The 17,151-nt window shown below is 37.8% G+C and overlaps 1 protein-coding gene across 2 annotated transcripts in view; it reads right to left on the bottom strand.

The window, feature by feature from the left end:
- Positions 1 to 330: 330 nt before the first annotated feature.
- Positions 331 to 17,151, bottom strand: part of LOC149303037 (cotranscriptional regulator ARB2A homolog) — a 168,181-nt gene continuing 151,360 nt past the window's right edge. For both annotated transcript variants that reach the window (XM_089481864.1, XM_089481865.1), the window contains one exon: positions 331 to 479. In XM_089481864.1, coding sequence (XP_089337990.1) covers positions 331 to 479 — 149 coding nt within the window. The remainder of the gene's footprint in view (positions 480 to 17,151) is intronic.

Below are 17,151 nucleotides of genomic sequence, written 5' to 3'. Positions count from 1 at the left end.
ATGTCAGGGCAATTAGACTTGCACCATGCTGTACTGTGCAGAGCTGCTGTCAGGCTTAATCTGTGCTCTGATGGGCAGCACAAAATCCAAGCAGCAGACCACAGGAAGCACAGTCAGTGAACCCATATTGCTTTGACAGTTGCACTCGTCTAGAAATAATGCAAAACGCTATTTAAATGTATACATCATGACCCTGTGCTCTTGGAAGAAAACAATCTAATGAGCGATGGGAAACTGGAAAAAGCAAATGCAGGGAGAGCTAGATAAGACCTGATTAACACCCACCCCCATCTTTTTTCATTTTATTAAATTTGTTTTTCTTTTTTTTTTTTACAAGTCTTCACTTTTTATTCTGTTAGAGCGCCTGGTCGTGGAAGGTGCCAATTTGGTTTTTGTATTTTTAGCTTCCAAGGCTTCAGAGAAAAACCTGAAGATGGAGTTGAAACTCTTCCAAGATGTCAGCTCATGGCGCTCTGTGCCTGGAGAAAGGAGGAGAGAAAAGGAGTGTGTGAGGAAAAAAAATAATAATATATATACATAAAACAAGACAGTCTCTAATTATAGTACAAGTACATATCAAATCTCTATGGATCGCTATTCAAAATCTATATTTGGAGGTGGAAATCTGTAAGCAGGGCTTGTTTGGCTCACCCAAGATCTGGAGGCTTTAACACCTAAAAAGCTTTTTAAAGAACATAGGTGACCTCTCACATACATGCACTGCGTTTCATTCCTGACAATTAATACATGGCCCACTATATTCATGAGAATATACAAAATATGTTACCAGACTCAGTGAGTGGCGAATCCTTACCCCAGAAATGGTCTGCAGACTCAATACACTTTATAATGCAAACAAGTAAACTGCTGTTTTGCTAAAGGAACTATAACACATGAGAAATAAGGGTCTAAACAGATGTAGGACAAAGTTATAGTCTTCGATTGCCGTTCATTTGCTTGTTTCATTTGTTTTACTAGATCGGTTTCCTGATTTAAGCTTGCTATGAGTACTTTGTACATCCTGAAGGAAGGTAAATAAACAATTGAAATTAAAGTATATGTAACACAAAAAAGATTGTTGATCCGATTTCATTTTCGCACATCATTTTTTCAGTTCAATGAGGAAACCTTTCTCCTTCGTACATCTAAATGTAGCATTAGAAACATTTTCTACCTTACTTTTGAACCCTTAAACCCAACCCAGAAATGTTTTTTTTGATCATGTAAAATGTACCACCGGCACATCACATAAGTGTCACGAGTGCTATAATGTGGGAAATCATTTTTGTAGCCAAAAGAGACCAAGATAAGGATTCTTGGTTAAAACTTAAAAAGCTATTTGTTGCACACACAAAAAAGTCTCAACAGCAGGCCCAGGCATACTATTAAAACATAAGGAAGCACGGCATGCAAAACACTGGGAAATACTGCATGCTTCATGCCACAAAAAAATTAAGAATAAGAATAAATTCACCATGCTGCAGAACAATTCACAAGTACAACATTGCAGTAACTAGAGAACAAAAAGGTGAATGTCCTAGATTGGGCAGCCAAAGACTTGATATAAATCTCATTGAGGATCTGTTGCACTGTTTGAATATTGTGGACCATATGCAATGCCCAAACAACTTGGACAACCAAAAGCTAATCTGGTAAAAAAAAAAATGTATTAAAAAAACTACTGCAAAACTGTTTTGTGGAGATACACTGATCTCCAGTGACCACTACAGGAAGGTGAAAAAGCAACGGAGATCTGTGCTGTCAGAACTTTGCAGTCCTACAAGTCCCCTCATGACACTAGCTTCCCGAGATGGCTGTTTGGGCAAGACAAGCTTGTAGGTCAGGACCCCATATTGCCTAGTTCCATGACCACCCTTGATATGGGAAGAGCAGGTCATGGAACTGGCCAGTAGCATACCCAACATTTCAGCTGTCCAAATCAGAGCACTTGTGGAGAATGAAACTTATGCAGGCAACTTATATTGTTTTTTTTATTTTTCTAATAAAAATTTAAATTACTGATTTTGTACTGTCAATGTTTTAAAACAAAGTATCTAACAGAATGAAATTATGATGTAATTCACTAATATGAGAGAACTGGTAAATGATCAGATTACTGTTTTTTTTGTGATCATTAGAACTGCACATCATATTCCAAAGACATCTTGTTATATATCTATAAGTAGCCTTTTTCAATTCCCCTACTCTAGACAATCATGAATCTTGATGACCTTTGATGACACTTTGGGTTTTCAGAAGATTTAAAGGTTTGTCAGACATTAGGTAGACCTAATTGTCCAACAATGCAGTGACATTCCAACCGTCTTAAACTGTAGTGCAAAAGGGAAGATAAGCTCCAAAATGAGTGACTGTTTATCTATTTAATAAATATCAACAGAAAAAACAGCCACGGCTGGAATAGATATTTTCTAGAAGTAGGTGTGTAAATACATAAATAGTAATAATAAATATATACACCAATCAGCCATAACATTATGACCACTGACAGGTGAAGTGAATAACACTGATAATCTTGTTATCATGGCACCTGTGGGATATATTAGGCAGCAAGTGAACATTATGTCCTCAAAGTTGATGTATTAGAAGCAGGAAAAATGGGCAAGCGTAAGGATCTGAGCGACTTTGACAAGGGTTAAATTGTGACGGCTAGACACCTGGGTCAGAGCATCTCCAGAACTGTGGAGTGTTCTTGGTCTGCAGTGGTCAGTACCTTTAAAAAGTGGTCCAAGGAAGAAAAAGTAGTGAAACAGCTACAGGGTCATGGGCGGCCAAGGCTCATTGATGCATGTGAGGAACATTAATGTGTGGCCAAATCCAACAGACCAGCTACTGTAGCTCAAATTGATGGAAAAGTTAATGCCAGTACTGATAGAAAGGTGTCAGAATACACAGTGCATCGCAGTTTGTTGCGTATGGGGCTGTGTAGTCACAGACCAGTCAGAGCACCCATGCTGACCCCTGTCCACTGTCCAAAGCTCCTACAATGGGCACGTGAGCATAAGAACTGTACCATAGAGCAATGGAAGTAGGTGGCCTGGTCTGATAAATTAGGTTTTCTGTTACATCACATGGATGCCAGGTGCGCATGCGTCACTTACCTGGAGAACTCTTGGCACCAAGATGCACTATAGAAAGAAGGCAAGCCGGCAGTATAATACATCATGCCACAAAGCAAAAATGAATCAGGAATGGTTTGAGGAACACAATGAGTTCAACGTATTGATTTGGCCTCCAAATTTCACAGATCCCAATCCAATCGAGCATCTGTGGGATGCTGGACAAACAAGTCTGATCCATGGAGGCCCCACCTTGCACCTTATAGGACTTAAAGGATCTGCTGCTAGCGTCTTTGTGCCAGACACCACAGCACACCTTCACAGGTCTAGTGGAGTCCATGCCTCGACGGGTCAGGGCTGGTTTGGCGGCAAAAGGGGGACCTAAACAATATTAGGCAGATGGTCAAAATGTTATGGTTTATTAGTGTATATGCCTTGACCAAAGTTCTCTCTTGACATCATCAATGCCCATTCAGATATTTTTATGCCTACTATCAAACGACACATCTTTAGCGTTACAAAGGTCTAACTAGCGTAAGATGATAAACTGGCAAATCTTTTGGCTCGACAAACTGCAGTATCATGGTTACTAAATTTGTTTTACATCATCTATTATTTAATGTTGAGAGCAAAAATTAAATGAAACTGTCTCTCAGATACAATTTTCTCAGGAATCAAACGCTAACTTCACAAATACGTTTACACGGTTCCAATAGATTTTTGCATTGCTCCTTCCATGTCCGGGGGGGTGCAGTTAACCCTTGCATTCCCAGACTGAATCATATAACATCTTCCTACTCCAAAACGAAGTTTAATAGCATTACATTTTCTTTATAGAGCGGCAGTAGATTCTGTAGAGCTAATAGTAAGCGCAAGCTAACATTTCTACCCACCAGTCAGCAACACGATTCTCACAGAAACCCATATTTTAGCTACCTTTTCCTTTAAGATTTATATTTAATTGCTTTGATCCAGTAATTTGTTCACGCTAACAAGTTGTTTTATTTCCTTGGATGTATGCAGAGTCTAATTACGATAGCATGCTGAAAGCTTCCATTTGAAGCTGCTCTCGCCAATCTGTCAGAAAGACAGTGTTTTAACCTCACAGAGAAAATGTGTTCTGTTTCACAGCTCAAGTCACTTAACAATAGTGAATATTTTAAAGGAGATTATACCTCCCACCACAGAATTTTAACTGCGCAAAAAAAAAAAAAAAAAGCCTCTGGTATATAAATATATATTATCTCTACTATTTACTGGTCATCCTGTAAAAAGCACAGCTATAGCATTAGATTGAGAAGGGAAAAAAGTCTGCTGCAAGCAGCCTGTATTTAAACAATAACACAACCAAGGTAAGAAATATTATTATTGTAAAAAAAAAAATACCTATATCTTAATAGTGGACTAGCTTGTCTCAAAAAGCAGCAAAGGGCCATGTTGCACCACTGGTGGGCTGTGGCGCTATACTGTACACTACTTTTATATATTTTTCTTTAAATACTTCAGGGTTTGTGGGCAGAGAGGGTTTTGAGGTTTATATTTCTATTGGGAGGTATACAAAGTGTTTGGGTACTTTTTACATTTTTGTTTTAATTTGTAAAATTCAAACACTGTCAGAATGGAGCCAGCGATGCTGGCTATTGTTGACCTTGGGGAGAACAGGTTGGAAGTAGACAGCCTCATCTCCTATGCACAACGTCAAAGCTATGCGTGGTTATATGTTGTGCAGGCCTGTCGAAGAGCATGTTCTATCAATCCTGCTGTGGTAAAACGAAACAATCCATCGTGTTGTACTAGGTATACAATGCAGTTTTCTTGGAGAAACTTACTAGAGTTGGCCCTTTATATGCAGTTGTGCTGTGTACCAGCGCAGATCTGATAGGTAGAGCTCTGGAATAGTCCTAGCAGACTGAGTCTTCCTTACATATGCCGAGGAATAGAAGATATGAGGAAACAGTTGTACCCCATATCTTCCAGGTCATTGGATGAATGTGCAATTTGTTCCAAATGCCAAATCAGGTGATCCATCTTTGCCACAGGCTAATACATTGCATTCCATGACACAAAAATAAAATGCATGTCCATCAAAACCTAATGATCAAAGCCTACAAAAACAGGAAAACCTAGTCATTAAAGCCTCCATAGCATATATAAACTTGACATACTCGGCATAATGATTGATTGATGTCTATCATGTATTTAGTATCCAGTAGGATACTAAGGCTACGGAATGATAATTTGTTAACAGTGTGAGACTCCACATGTGTATTTACAATATTTTTGAACCTTCTATTTTCCACAAATATAAAATACCTTATTATTAGATTAGATAAAGCATATTCTAAAGTTACACATTTCTGTGAATAGCACACACGTGGAGAAAATAGGTGAGCATGGTACTGACCCAACAGACCCATAGTACAAAAAAACCAAACAAAAACTACTTGCTAAGCTGAGATCGTACAGCTCTCAATAGCTCGCTTGATGGGCCTACGCTTGGAAAAGCAAACAATTTTAGCTTACTTGTACCACTACAGAGAAAGAAATCTCCATTAGAATAAGCTTAATCTCATTCTCAAGTCTAGAACCCAAAGGCACAGCAAATTTCCTCAGCAGGAATGAACCTACAACACCAGACCTGTATAAGTGGCCGTCGAACCAACCACCCGGCAGCTCACTAACTTCTCGCAAACCATAAGGCAACATAAGCTTTGTTGGGGGATTTGATCAATGTTATAGACTAAAACCCGATGTTCATCTTCCATTACAACCTTCAGTTTAGATTGCAGTGAAAAATTCACATGGTAAGTCATGTATTTGTACAATATGTTTGTTAGTAACTGCTTTCACATTTGTTGTTTTAAATTCGCATGCTGCACCTATGTGAAAATAAAATAAAAGCCAGCCAGAAAAAATTATCTGAAGGAAATACCATGTTTTTTCTCTTTTAATGATTCTTAAGCATATTCTTTGTGCCTGATGCATGGTAAATCACACACCATAAGGTGCTGCTTGGGCCGTGTGTATTGCAACACTCTAAATGGCATCTGGCTTGCGAACATCATTCACCAGCAGGTTTCTCTGAGTTCTGCATGTCACTGTCTCATCTGCTAAGGTTTACAAGGATTGGTCCCCCCTTCTGTTCTCAGAAGAAGAAAAGACCCCTAAATCCAGAACTGCAAGAACTGTATTCCTTGGAAACCAAGAGGCAAGCCAGGGGTTAACCCATTTGCTGCTGACAATTAAAGTCTGTGACCCTTGTGTAGGAATGCAATGGGTTAAGCAGAAAATGAATGAAATGGGTATGCTGCCTAAGCATTGAAAGGAATCACACCACCTGCTTCATCTGCTACAGCAAATTTATTCAAAGAGAGGGATAGGTCATAGGTCTGCAAGGCATGTGTCTGAGATCCTTAATCATCAGCAAACAGCACAATGTTGGGGTATGCTCTAACAGGGCTTATAATACAGCTGCCTATATAAAAGCTGCATCTTAACACACAGATGCTGGGTCTTGTTGTTTCTTAACAGACCCAAAACTTAAATTCAGCACCTTTGTGAAAAGGTTATTGTGAAGGCTGCTACGTGCTAAAGATCTTCTTGCTTTTCAAATGTGTCCTACATGTAAGGACCAAACAGGGAAAAACAGACTTGCTATACAGGCTACACATGTCCTGAGTTTTACATATATCTTAAGAGATGCTAAAACATTATGTGGGATTTAGCACTGGCGACGGCATGCAACTGCTCACAATTCACACCTAAACATTGTTAATGTTAATTCTTTATTCTGTAATAGTAGGTCATTGCTATGGTTACCCTACAATAGTGCAACACTTCTCTTTCCCTTCAGCTATTCGCTCATTCCTAGTAACCATATTTGTTGCTAAGCAACAGTTTTGTGACAGTATCACAATCTGGGAGCACAACAATAAAGACATTTTTTTTTTGCAGCTGAATTGGGTGGAAAGGGGATGAATTAGTCCAAAAAACAACACAAGATACACCCACTGGGTACAGGAAAACGAGGCTGTAGTTGATTAAAAAGTCAACGTGCAGCTGCTAACAAGAGAAGAACAAATTCACTGTAAATGTTCTAATAACATTGTCAATAAGAAAAAAAATACTGTCTGCATTGTTATTTCTGTTAAGCCTGATGGCCTCAACTTCAACTGTGTTCTACCTTTGCCTTATTTCTCATAGACATCTTACCTAGGAGCTATATTTTTTTATTAACATGGTTACATTTTATTTATAGAGCACCAACAGATTCCATAGCACAATAAGAACGAGGATACAAAATGAATAACAATATACACATTCACAATAACATGAACATACATATATACTGGTTCAGTAAGACATGAGGACCTGCTGTTGCAAACTTACAGTCTGATAGAAGTGATTTTTGTTTCCAAGGCCTCAGATAATCTTATTTTTTGTTTAGTAAAATAGACTGTTAAATTTGTTTTGTCAGTAAATACATGTGATTTACTGACAGGGCTGGAAGGACAATAGGTGGCTGCCACTAACATCTAACCAAAGTGAAGCCTGGTGATGAACAATACAATAAGTTGAAAAAGTACCAAAGCGATGGGTTTCCCAATGGTGCTATTGAGCTTTGCCATACCCATGTGTAGAAGTGGCTGCTGAATAATAATAATAATAATAATAAAACGTTTGTAAAGTAAGTACATTAAGAAAAGTTACTTAACATGCATTTTTTTTAGATAATCATGAGGGTCCTTCCTTGTTTTCGGAGATTCATAACAATTGATGAAATGGGCAAATTGTGTTAAAACTGAAATACGTAGGAATATGCACAAGACACAGACTCTCCAACACCCTTCTTCCATAGTCAATCTATACATACTTAAGGTATCAGCCAGACTTGAGAGACGTCTTTGTCCTTATACGAGACAATAATCCACCATCTTGTTTTGGTATCCTCTTTCAAACAAAATAAAATAAGGTTCTAACAGTAAATGAGAGGAGCTAAACCATAGGGTTAATGTGTCAATTTGTCTGCTACAACCACGCTTTAGTATTCATTACTAGCTGCCAATGCTACTAACCCTTTGAGTACCAGAGAGGGAGAGTAACGCATTGATATTAAATACACTCCGCACATCACCTTTGGCACTAAAAGTGGTGTTTTTGCATATTTTATCTCTATTCTAAACAAAATCATAGCAATTTACTATATCATTCTCTTAAAATATGTTTTGTGGCCTGCTTGTTGCAATTATATATATATATATATAACACTGATATTGCCAGACATTATGTGTGATGTTACTTAAAGAATTTCATTGGGAAGGACTAAAAAAAAGCCTGTCTTTTTTGCCTTCTGCAAAACGAGGTTCTTAACACACAAAGTGACAAAGCTTCCCCATTCCATTGTCCTGAAAGGCTAATCCTGAGATCTTTTTTTTTTCTTTAAAAGGTGAGATGGCACTTTAGTCTTAATGTTCATTAATCTGCAGCCTCTAAGGGTCCCAGTTGTGATGATGATTTGGGCATGTGGTCCAGTGGGAATAGGACTGAGAAGACCAACCTCTATATTAAGGGTCACCAAACAGCTTTAAAATGCTAATGATTTTCAGTCACTCCAGCAGAGAGCCAGATTTGAACCGTTGACCTCGGGGTGAGAGGCTATGTATCTCAATGCCAAACCACAGACCGCTCATGCACCATTCAAGACAAGATTGTATAATGTTACAAGGAATGGCATGTGCAACATTCAACACACATTCAACTTTTTTTTTGCATTCATGCACCAAAATGTTCTTCCTAGGTGTCCAGAGAGTCGAATTTAATAATAAAATAATAATGTAAAAATAAATCTTAAAAAACGAGATTAAAAAAAGCTACATCCAAAGTCAGCATTTTATAGTATTTAATTTTTTCATTGAAATATTTCTTGGAAAGTCCCCAAATAACTATTTACGAAATATAAATCTATGAGAACTCAAATGATTTTTGTGTGGTGTTTTTTGGCATTCGTAAAATAATTTGTTTCTCACAGTCTCAAACAATGCATTTGAGGCATGAAATGTCACCAGTTGGAATTATAACATTATTTCCTCCTAACGTTGTCACTCATTCATTCTTTCAGCCAGTTGGATGCATGAAGACAGTAGTTTTCCAGCCTGCATTTACATTGCTGAGATGCGTACTGACCCTGTGTTTATTAGGGTGACCTTTAGGTGGTTTGCGCTGATGAACATTGCTGGAAAACGGCAGACGAGAGAGACATGTCTTTGTTATTTTATGGACAGCGCACATTGCTGTGGGTCAAGTATACCAGTCGCCCAATCATCAAGTTAATAACCTTCAGACCAACATCTTTACTTGTAGATGCCTCAGAAAGAATGTGCTTTCAGTCATGGATACATTATGTATAATTTAGAGCTGATCTCATGCACAGTGTGTTGTTGTTTTTTTTTTAATTCATTTTTTACAATGATCAATAGCCTGTTAGAACCAGGTGAAGCAAGGAAGTATAGACATAGAAGTATAGACAACATGTATTGCTAAATGACATACTGGAATAATTATTGTGTCCGTAATGAAGAAAACACAAACCTTTATAGTATATGTACATTGTTATTACTTTACTATTTATAAAGCAGATATCGTAGGAAAACATTTTATTACCAAACAATGGACTGAAGAAATGAGAGCTCTGAGTTTTTACTCCAATTTTAGGGTGAAGGGGCAGGATCCCAGTTTAACATTCTGGGGCGGCCATTCTAATCTGATTTAATGACACACTCTACAAATTCGATACAGGTGGCTTAAGAATTGTTGCTCCAATAATTAAGAAACTACACAGAAAATGTATGGCTGGCTAAGAAATGGTTAATATTTGAAGAGCCCTGATGTGAGCTGGATTAGAAAGCTCTGATGCAGGACAATATCCCAATTTATGGAGGTTTAGTGTCCAGTGGGGGGCATCAATAACAGACTTAATGCCTAGTTATCACAGGGGCAAGCAAGTCTTCTACGGAAAGAGCATGGAACACCTAGCACGGCACATGATTTGTAACTTTATTTTTCTACTCTCGCAGAAGAAGTTTCTAAGACCATGTAGACACCTTTTCTATGTTCATAAAACTAGACCGTATTTCACTCTTATATTTGTAAATAAATCTACTGCTACCAGAGAACCCGCAAAACTTTTTTTTTTTTTATTACTTCATACTGTTTAGACCATATAAGCAATAATATTGTTCATCGTTGTCTATCCCTGATTTCTTTTGGGGATACAAAGACAAAAACAAACACTTCACCATCCTCCAAGGCCAGTACTGTGTGTGTTTTTATATAGTTTATTAGCCATCACACTGCCATTTTACTTGTCTCTGGGAACTCATAATATGACATAGATGGCAGTCTTACAGCAAGAGAAACCTGATGTCAAATTATATTAAAGCATCCTTTTCTTAAACATGGATTAATATAATAAATTCTTTACATAAAATTAGGTTGCTTTTTAATTTAAATATATGATTAAAAAAATGTATCGATAAGATGGACTGGGCAAAATACTCCTCCACCAACCATGTCAGGGACATGTGACTTGTCACAACATTTTAAATGCATTGGCATGGTATGATCTTCATGCAGAGTAAATCTGTTGCAGCTTGGCAAGACCAAAACCTATAAGGGAGGTATTTTTTATGTATCGATGAGATGGGATGTTTGAAACTGAGCTGTCCCCACAGTGATATTATCATACTTGTTGTGACGTCTAATGATAGTATTAGTTCTGTGATTCTATTCATTGAACAGTGACCTGCAAACCCAGGGAAAAGATGGACATCGCCAGGAGACCCTGGATCAGAACCACAGAGGTCCCAGGTAAAATCACTATGCTGTAGCCAGATTTCATCTTGTGTATCATGTTCCAAATTCTCTTTAGAAAGTAGCCTTTAGAGATCACTGCCCTCCACACCTTCTGACTTCTTTACAAGTATTTAATAGCAGCAAGCTCTATCGAATCTACTTATAAGAAGCAACATTTCAAGAGATAAAAGTGAACTATAAGAATTCCAATCAACAAATATAATTTTTGACTATTCATTTACTGTACTACGGATTGTATGTTGACATTCTTTTTTTGCAGTATACTGTGTATTCCATATTTCTCCATTCTTATTAAATATAGTTGTTACGGATAGTTGATTTTTATTTACACAATTGCACCTCACGTAATTATATGTTATTTCAATTCCATTGTATTTACTATACAGTCAGAAACTTTCAATTAGGCGGCACACAAAAAAGAGAAAAGAAAACGTCAGTCTTATTTAAGATGTAGAAATAATGCTACAGATTACAATCAGAAGATTCAGCCCACTCAGTGCCATATTGCTTGTAATCAAATCCACTTCAAAGAAAATGTTAGGCCAACACAGAAAAAATAACTTTATTTATGCTTTTTCAAACATAACCATGAGAACAAAATAATGGCGTTACTGACCTTTAACACATATGATGAGCATCACAGCTAAAATGCTTTCTTGACTCCATAAAAGACTATTAAAGACTTTTTGATCTTAATCTCCAGTTTTAACGAATGCATGATTACCCCCCCCACGCCCCCCCCCCCGGGTTGGAAGCTGATTGGCTCTTGCAGTCTTTATAAAAGTGAGGATGGCAGAAGACAGGACAGTCAAAAGAGACTGAGATATATGGCCCAGTCCTTGACCAAATAGCAACCCAGGGAAGAAGCCCCTTTGTTGCCCCAACAGGAACACACTATGTTTTTTTTTTTTAGAAGTATAATTAACGCAGGCATAGATCTCTTGTAAATGTCTCCCATGCAGTGTGGAGGCTTCCACTGCACCCCTCTCAGGTTCCAAATTACCACTTGCTGGGAGCCTCATCTAGTGTAAAAGATGACACAGGAACAAACCAAGCTCTGTGATATAGGGGTAACTGGGCCAATGGCCGCTATGGCCAGCACTCCACCTCGGTTAGCTAGTTTTTCCATAGTCTTTCCGAATCTGCGAACTACGCCTGTGGCAGAGGGATAAGACTTAACACCACAAGCCGAGGGCTTGAAACCTCTGTGAATGCCGGTCTAGCAAGCTTGCATATGAATTAGCTACATAATTATAACCCATGAAATAAATCACTTGTCTATGACTATTCTATGAGTGTAAATATTACAGTTAATTCCAGTGACTGTGTGTACTTATATTTTCTTTTCATAAAATGTTCAAAAAGCACTTGCTTCCACCATCAAATCACTAATCAAATGCACTCAACCATTTTACAAGTCTAACAAAAGAGAAAGAACAAATCACCACATTATTATACACATGAATTTTCACTCATGCTTTAAATATTTAACTTCTGTCATTATTCACATACTGCATCAATAACTTTTAGGAGGCTTCTGTATTCATAGAAATTTGTCATTTTCTTCCCCATCCTCTATATACACGATGTTATTCTGCTTCATTACGTACCAAAGGAAGATGCTGTATTGCCACAGGCTACTAAATGTTATGGGAAAACCTGCATAGATTCACCAGATACTGTACCTTGTGTATTTCCCTTTACATCTTAACAAGTTTGTTACATGATATACTTGACTCCTGCTCGTGGATTAACATACTTAAGCAAATCTATGCTAGCTAAAGTAAGGCTGGCCTATGCAATCAACCTTGAAGAGGACGTGTGTCTATATTGTCTCAATGTACTTTGAAGAGGATAATTTGGGTGGGCCAAAAATCTCCAAGGATCACGGCAGAAAGTCTCCATAACTACAATCCAACATCACCTACATTACCACAAGTTGCATGGAAGGGTTTAAAAAAAAGAAAAAGCCCCTACTCTCATCCAAAAACATACTCAACCATCATCAGTTTGCCAGACACTACTGCTACACTACCTCTGCCAGAAAGCTTAAAATGGGCCATGATTGGATCTTTCAGAAGGGCAATGATCCAAAACATACATAAAAGTCAACACAAAAATAGTTTATCGACCACAAAATCAAGGACCTTGAAATTTAAAGGATCTGGAGACATTCTGTATGGAGGTCTCAGAACCGTTGCTCATCAGGCATTATGTGAGAAGACTATACACATATTTAACAAATGTTTTCTGGGACAAATCTAGGTTGTGATGCAATTGTTTGATATCAATGAGAGCTCAAAAGGGTAAACAATAAAGACAATAAAGACAATTCTTCACAGCATTCTTCGCTGAACAGTGACCAGTCTTATGATACTCAAAGATACAGCAATACTGCCTCAACACAAAAAAACAATCTCATTTGGTATAAAACAGAGCTACCTAGTTACATGTAGCCACACCCTGCAAAGTAAAATCATTTAGAGGGCCATTTTTCTTCTCCTTGTGGTCCTGGTGGAATATGGCTTCATATGCCACAGCCTCGAACCATGCGGTGCACAGACTGTGAATGAAGAATCAAAAGTGTAGGAGAGATCTGTGCGGATGGTGCACAGAAAATAATGCAAGAATTCAGTGCATACCCAGCTAATATCATTTAAAAAAACACCTAAGGCATTAATATTGGGGGATTCCTTCATATTGCTTAGCCTGCTACTGTTAAAACACCCCAGATTTGGCGAGTACTATCTAATTTTTCATAGTTATGTTGCTTACAATAGTGCTCAATTGGTGGGACTGCTTAGCATTTTGAACCCTAACTTTGCTTTTGAGAACGTATTTCTCAGTTTTTATTATTTTAAAAATTTGGGTTGGCAGGCAGTAAAGGTGTTCTTTTATTTTAGATTTCTATTAGGAGGGGTATGAGTTGCTATACATATATTATAAAATATTTCGTCACTTGTTCTCAAAAGGGAGAAATACTTTCTCCCTCTTCTTACTTAGTTCCTCACTGCATCTAATCACAGATTGATCAGTAAGAAGGGGTCTACAGCCCAATAACCTTGATCAGTCAGCAAGACAGGTATCAGAGATCCCATGAGGGTTTGGACAAATCCCTTAGGAACCCTTTTTTCAGTATTTTAAGTAATGTCAGTATTCAGTGTTATTGAAGGGTAATCAACGCTCACCATGATGGCTGTAAAACATTTATCAGAGCCAAGCCAGTGACACAGACTCTTGCTGACAGGGGAGACTTCAGGCTGCCTTATGACAGCCGTATCTCCTTTGTACCAATATGGGAAATTATTGTAAGCTCGTTTGGGCAGGGCCCTCTATTATTATTATTATTATTATTATCCTTTATTTATATAGTGCCAACTGTTTACGCAGCGCTTAATACAATACATATATTCAAGGCGTATGACAAGACAAGAATTGACAGACTAAGACAAACCGATACATTTGGTGGGGAGAGCCCTGCTCGCAAGCTTACAATCTACACCTGTTGTTTCTGTAAGTGAAATTGTTATGTTATATACTACTCTTTATATCTTGTCTACCCATTGTACTGCTCTACAGAATATGATGGGGCTTTATAAACCAATAAATAATAATAATAATAATAAATGTCCCTGTTGGCCATTGGGACATGTCCATAAGGAATCAATGGTACATCCCAATAGACTGAAGTTAAAAATGATTCATTTCTAATCAGAGACAGACATGGCTTTACAAAAGGTAAACATATACTTTTTAAAAAGACTCTAGTCATAGTTTAGTGACATTTTGCCAGGACTGAAATAGGAAAACACGCTGCTTGTTAAGGATTTTCTTGCATTGCCAGGCATATTATTTCCTAGTTATTTTATAAAGCAAACAAATAATTTCTCCATTTTTGTAAACACAAACATACACACTGAGGTACATTTTATTTGTTTCGTGCCATGCATTAGAACGCTAACACATCACAGCCTGTCTGATAATCTTTGACAACAATTCTAACACTGTCATTGTGGCCACCGGAGAAACATGCGCGTACTAAGTCCTGACCCACCATGCTTTTATCTCAATGTGTAGTCTCTACAGGCCAGGCAAATAAAGGGCAACCGATAATTTACACATGAATCAACTTTCTCTGCAGTAAAGACACAAGAGGATTTTCCTTTCCCCTCTCTCTCTCACTCTCACACACACACACACACACACACACACACAGTGAAAGGAAGCCAGGTCTGGATTTGTCTCACTAGAAATCATACAAGTGACAGAGTGTCAGGAAGAAAAAAAGAATAAATAAAAAATGGCAAAATCAGCAAAAGCAGTTATGAATTCCTGATAAAGGGCTCGATGAATATATGACTTCAAACTGACAGCAGGAGTGGCTCTTCATCTAACTCAGCAGTGGTGCTATCATATGTACTGAAATGTAGATAGAAATAAGAACATACTGAAAAAAGTGTCTAAATATGGTTAAAGTAAATGTATAGAAAACTCTGCATACATACATGCATAAACAGAGTATAAGTGCTGGGAAAAAACTGGAGGATCCCAAATGCATGAATAGTTTGGTGCCCCTTCCTCTCCTCTTTCAACAATATTCCACACTATCTTCTATCCAGCTCATCTGCCTCCAGGACTTTTCAGGTGTAGCTCCTCAGGACCCTAACCACCATGATCCCCTTTCCTTCCCTGATGTTGCTCTTTCCATGGATCTCACAATGTTTTCTGGGTAAGAGCGTATCACAGTGTTGTACAAAAATGTGTTCTCTGTGCTCCACAACAGTGTGTGTAGAAACTGCATAACATGAATTTTAATGAAAAACTATTATTTTAAAAGTCTGGATAAGTTACATCAATAGTTATTAATAGGTCACAAAATCACATAAAAAGGCCTTGGTAAAGCCGTGTTTCCTTAATATGTCTCTTACTATAACGAGTTATCTTCTTGGCCATTAGAAATGTTGAATGTTTTGTTATGTCATGTGCACATGGATCAAAAACACATTTTTCGTTTTGTTTTGCCCCATTCATTTTCGGACAACAAATTTCAAATGAACGTAGATGGACTTGCAAAGAAAGAGAGGATCCGTCAGCATTTTTCGGGCTTCTTGCAGTAATTCCCCAAAAGGGAATTTTTCAACAGCTGCCTAAACTTTTGCATAGTACGGTATATACGTATACACATACAGTGGCAAGATTGTTCATAAAATGTGATCTGATCTACGTCTAAGTCACAAGTACAGACAAAAACAATGTGCTAATACCACACAATGACAATTTTATGTCTTTATTGATCACGCCCATTAAACATTCACAGTGTTGGTAGAAAACGTTCACAAGCCCTTGGATTTAATAACCGGTCAGTAACCGGCTTCTTATGTGGTGTCCTGCCATATACTCCATGCCTGTTCATTTTTATGTGTATGGCAGACTCATGAACAGAGATAAACCAGTTTCAATGATTCCTTCAAGCCTTTAGTTTCCTTGTTACCTAAATGAGCATTCTGCGTTGTTCCCTTGGAGTCATCTTGGCTGGGGGCCCACTTCGAGGGAGAGTGGCCACAGCACTAAATCGCCTCTGTTACAATTTTTCTAACTGCGGACTGATGAATATGTAAACTCTTTGAGATTACTTTGTAACCCTTTCCAGCTTTATGAAAATCAAAATGTATGATTTTAGGTCTTCTGAGATTTATTTTTGTGAGGCATGATTCACAGCAGCAGATGCTTCTTGAGAATAAGCAAACCCAAAATGTTTGAGTGTTCTTTTATGTCAAAGTAGCTCTAAAACACACCTCCAACACTGTTTCATTGATTGGACTCCAGGTGTGCTAACTATCGACTCCGATTAGCTTTTATTGAAGTGATTATCCTAGGGATTCACATACTTTTGTCAACCCACACTGTGAATGTTTGAATGATGTATTCAATATGGACAAGAACAATACAATAATTTGTGTTCTATTAGTTAAAACAGATTGTATTTGTTCATAATAGTAAGTTAAATGAATATCATATATTTTAAGAACAATTTCACACACAAATGCTGGTAATACCAAAGGGTTCACTTACTTTTTTTTGCCACTGTATATACACACAGTACTTAGAACATTCTCCACTTCCCGCCCGTATGTTACTTTAGGCCTACAGCTCCATCATTGCCACTGTGCGGCAAGAAGTATTATCGTTTCTGGGCGCGCAG

This window comes from Sceloporus occidentalis, unplaced genomic scaffold (assembly GCF_023333645.1).
Source record: "Sceloporus occidentalis isolate IW3139 unplaced genomic scaffold, rSceOcc1.0.p SCAF_16, whole genome shotgun sequence".
Classification (NCBI taxonomy): domain Eukaryota; kingdom Metazoa; phylum Chordata; class Lepidosauria; order Squamata; family Phrynosomatidae; genus Sceloporus; species Sceloporus occidentalis.
The sequence above is the reverse complement of the archived record's forward strand: the minus strand, read 5'-3'. Positions and strand labels throughout refer to the sequence as shown.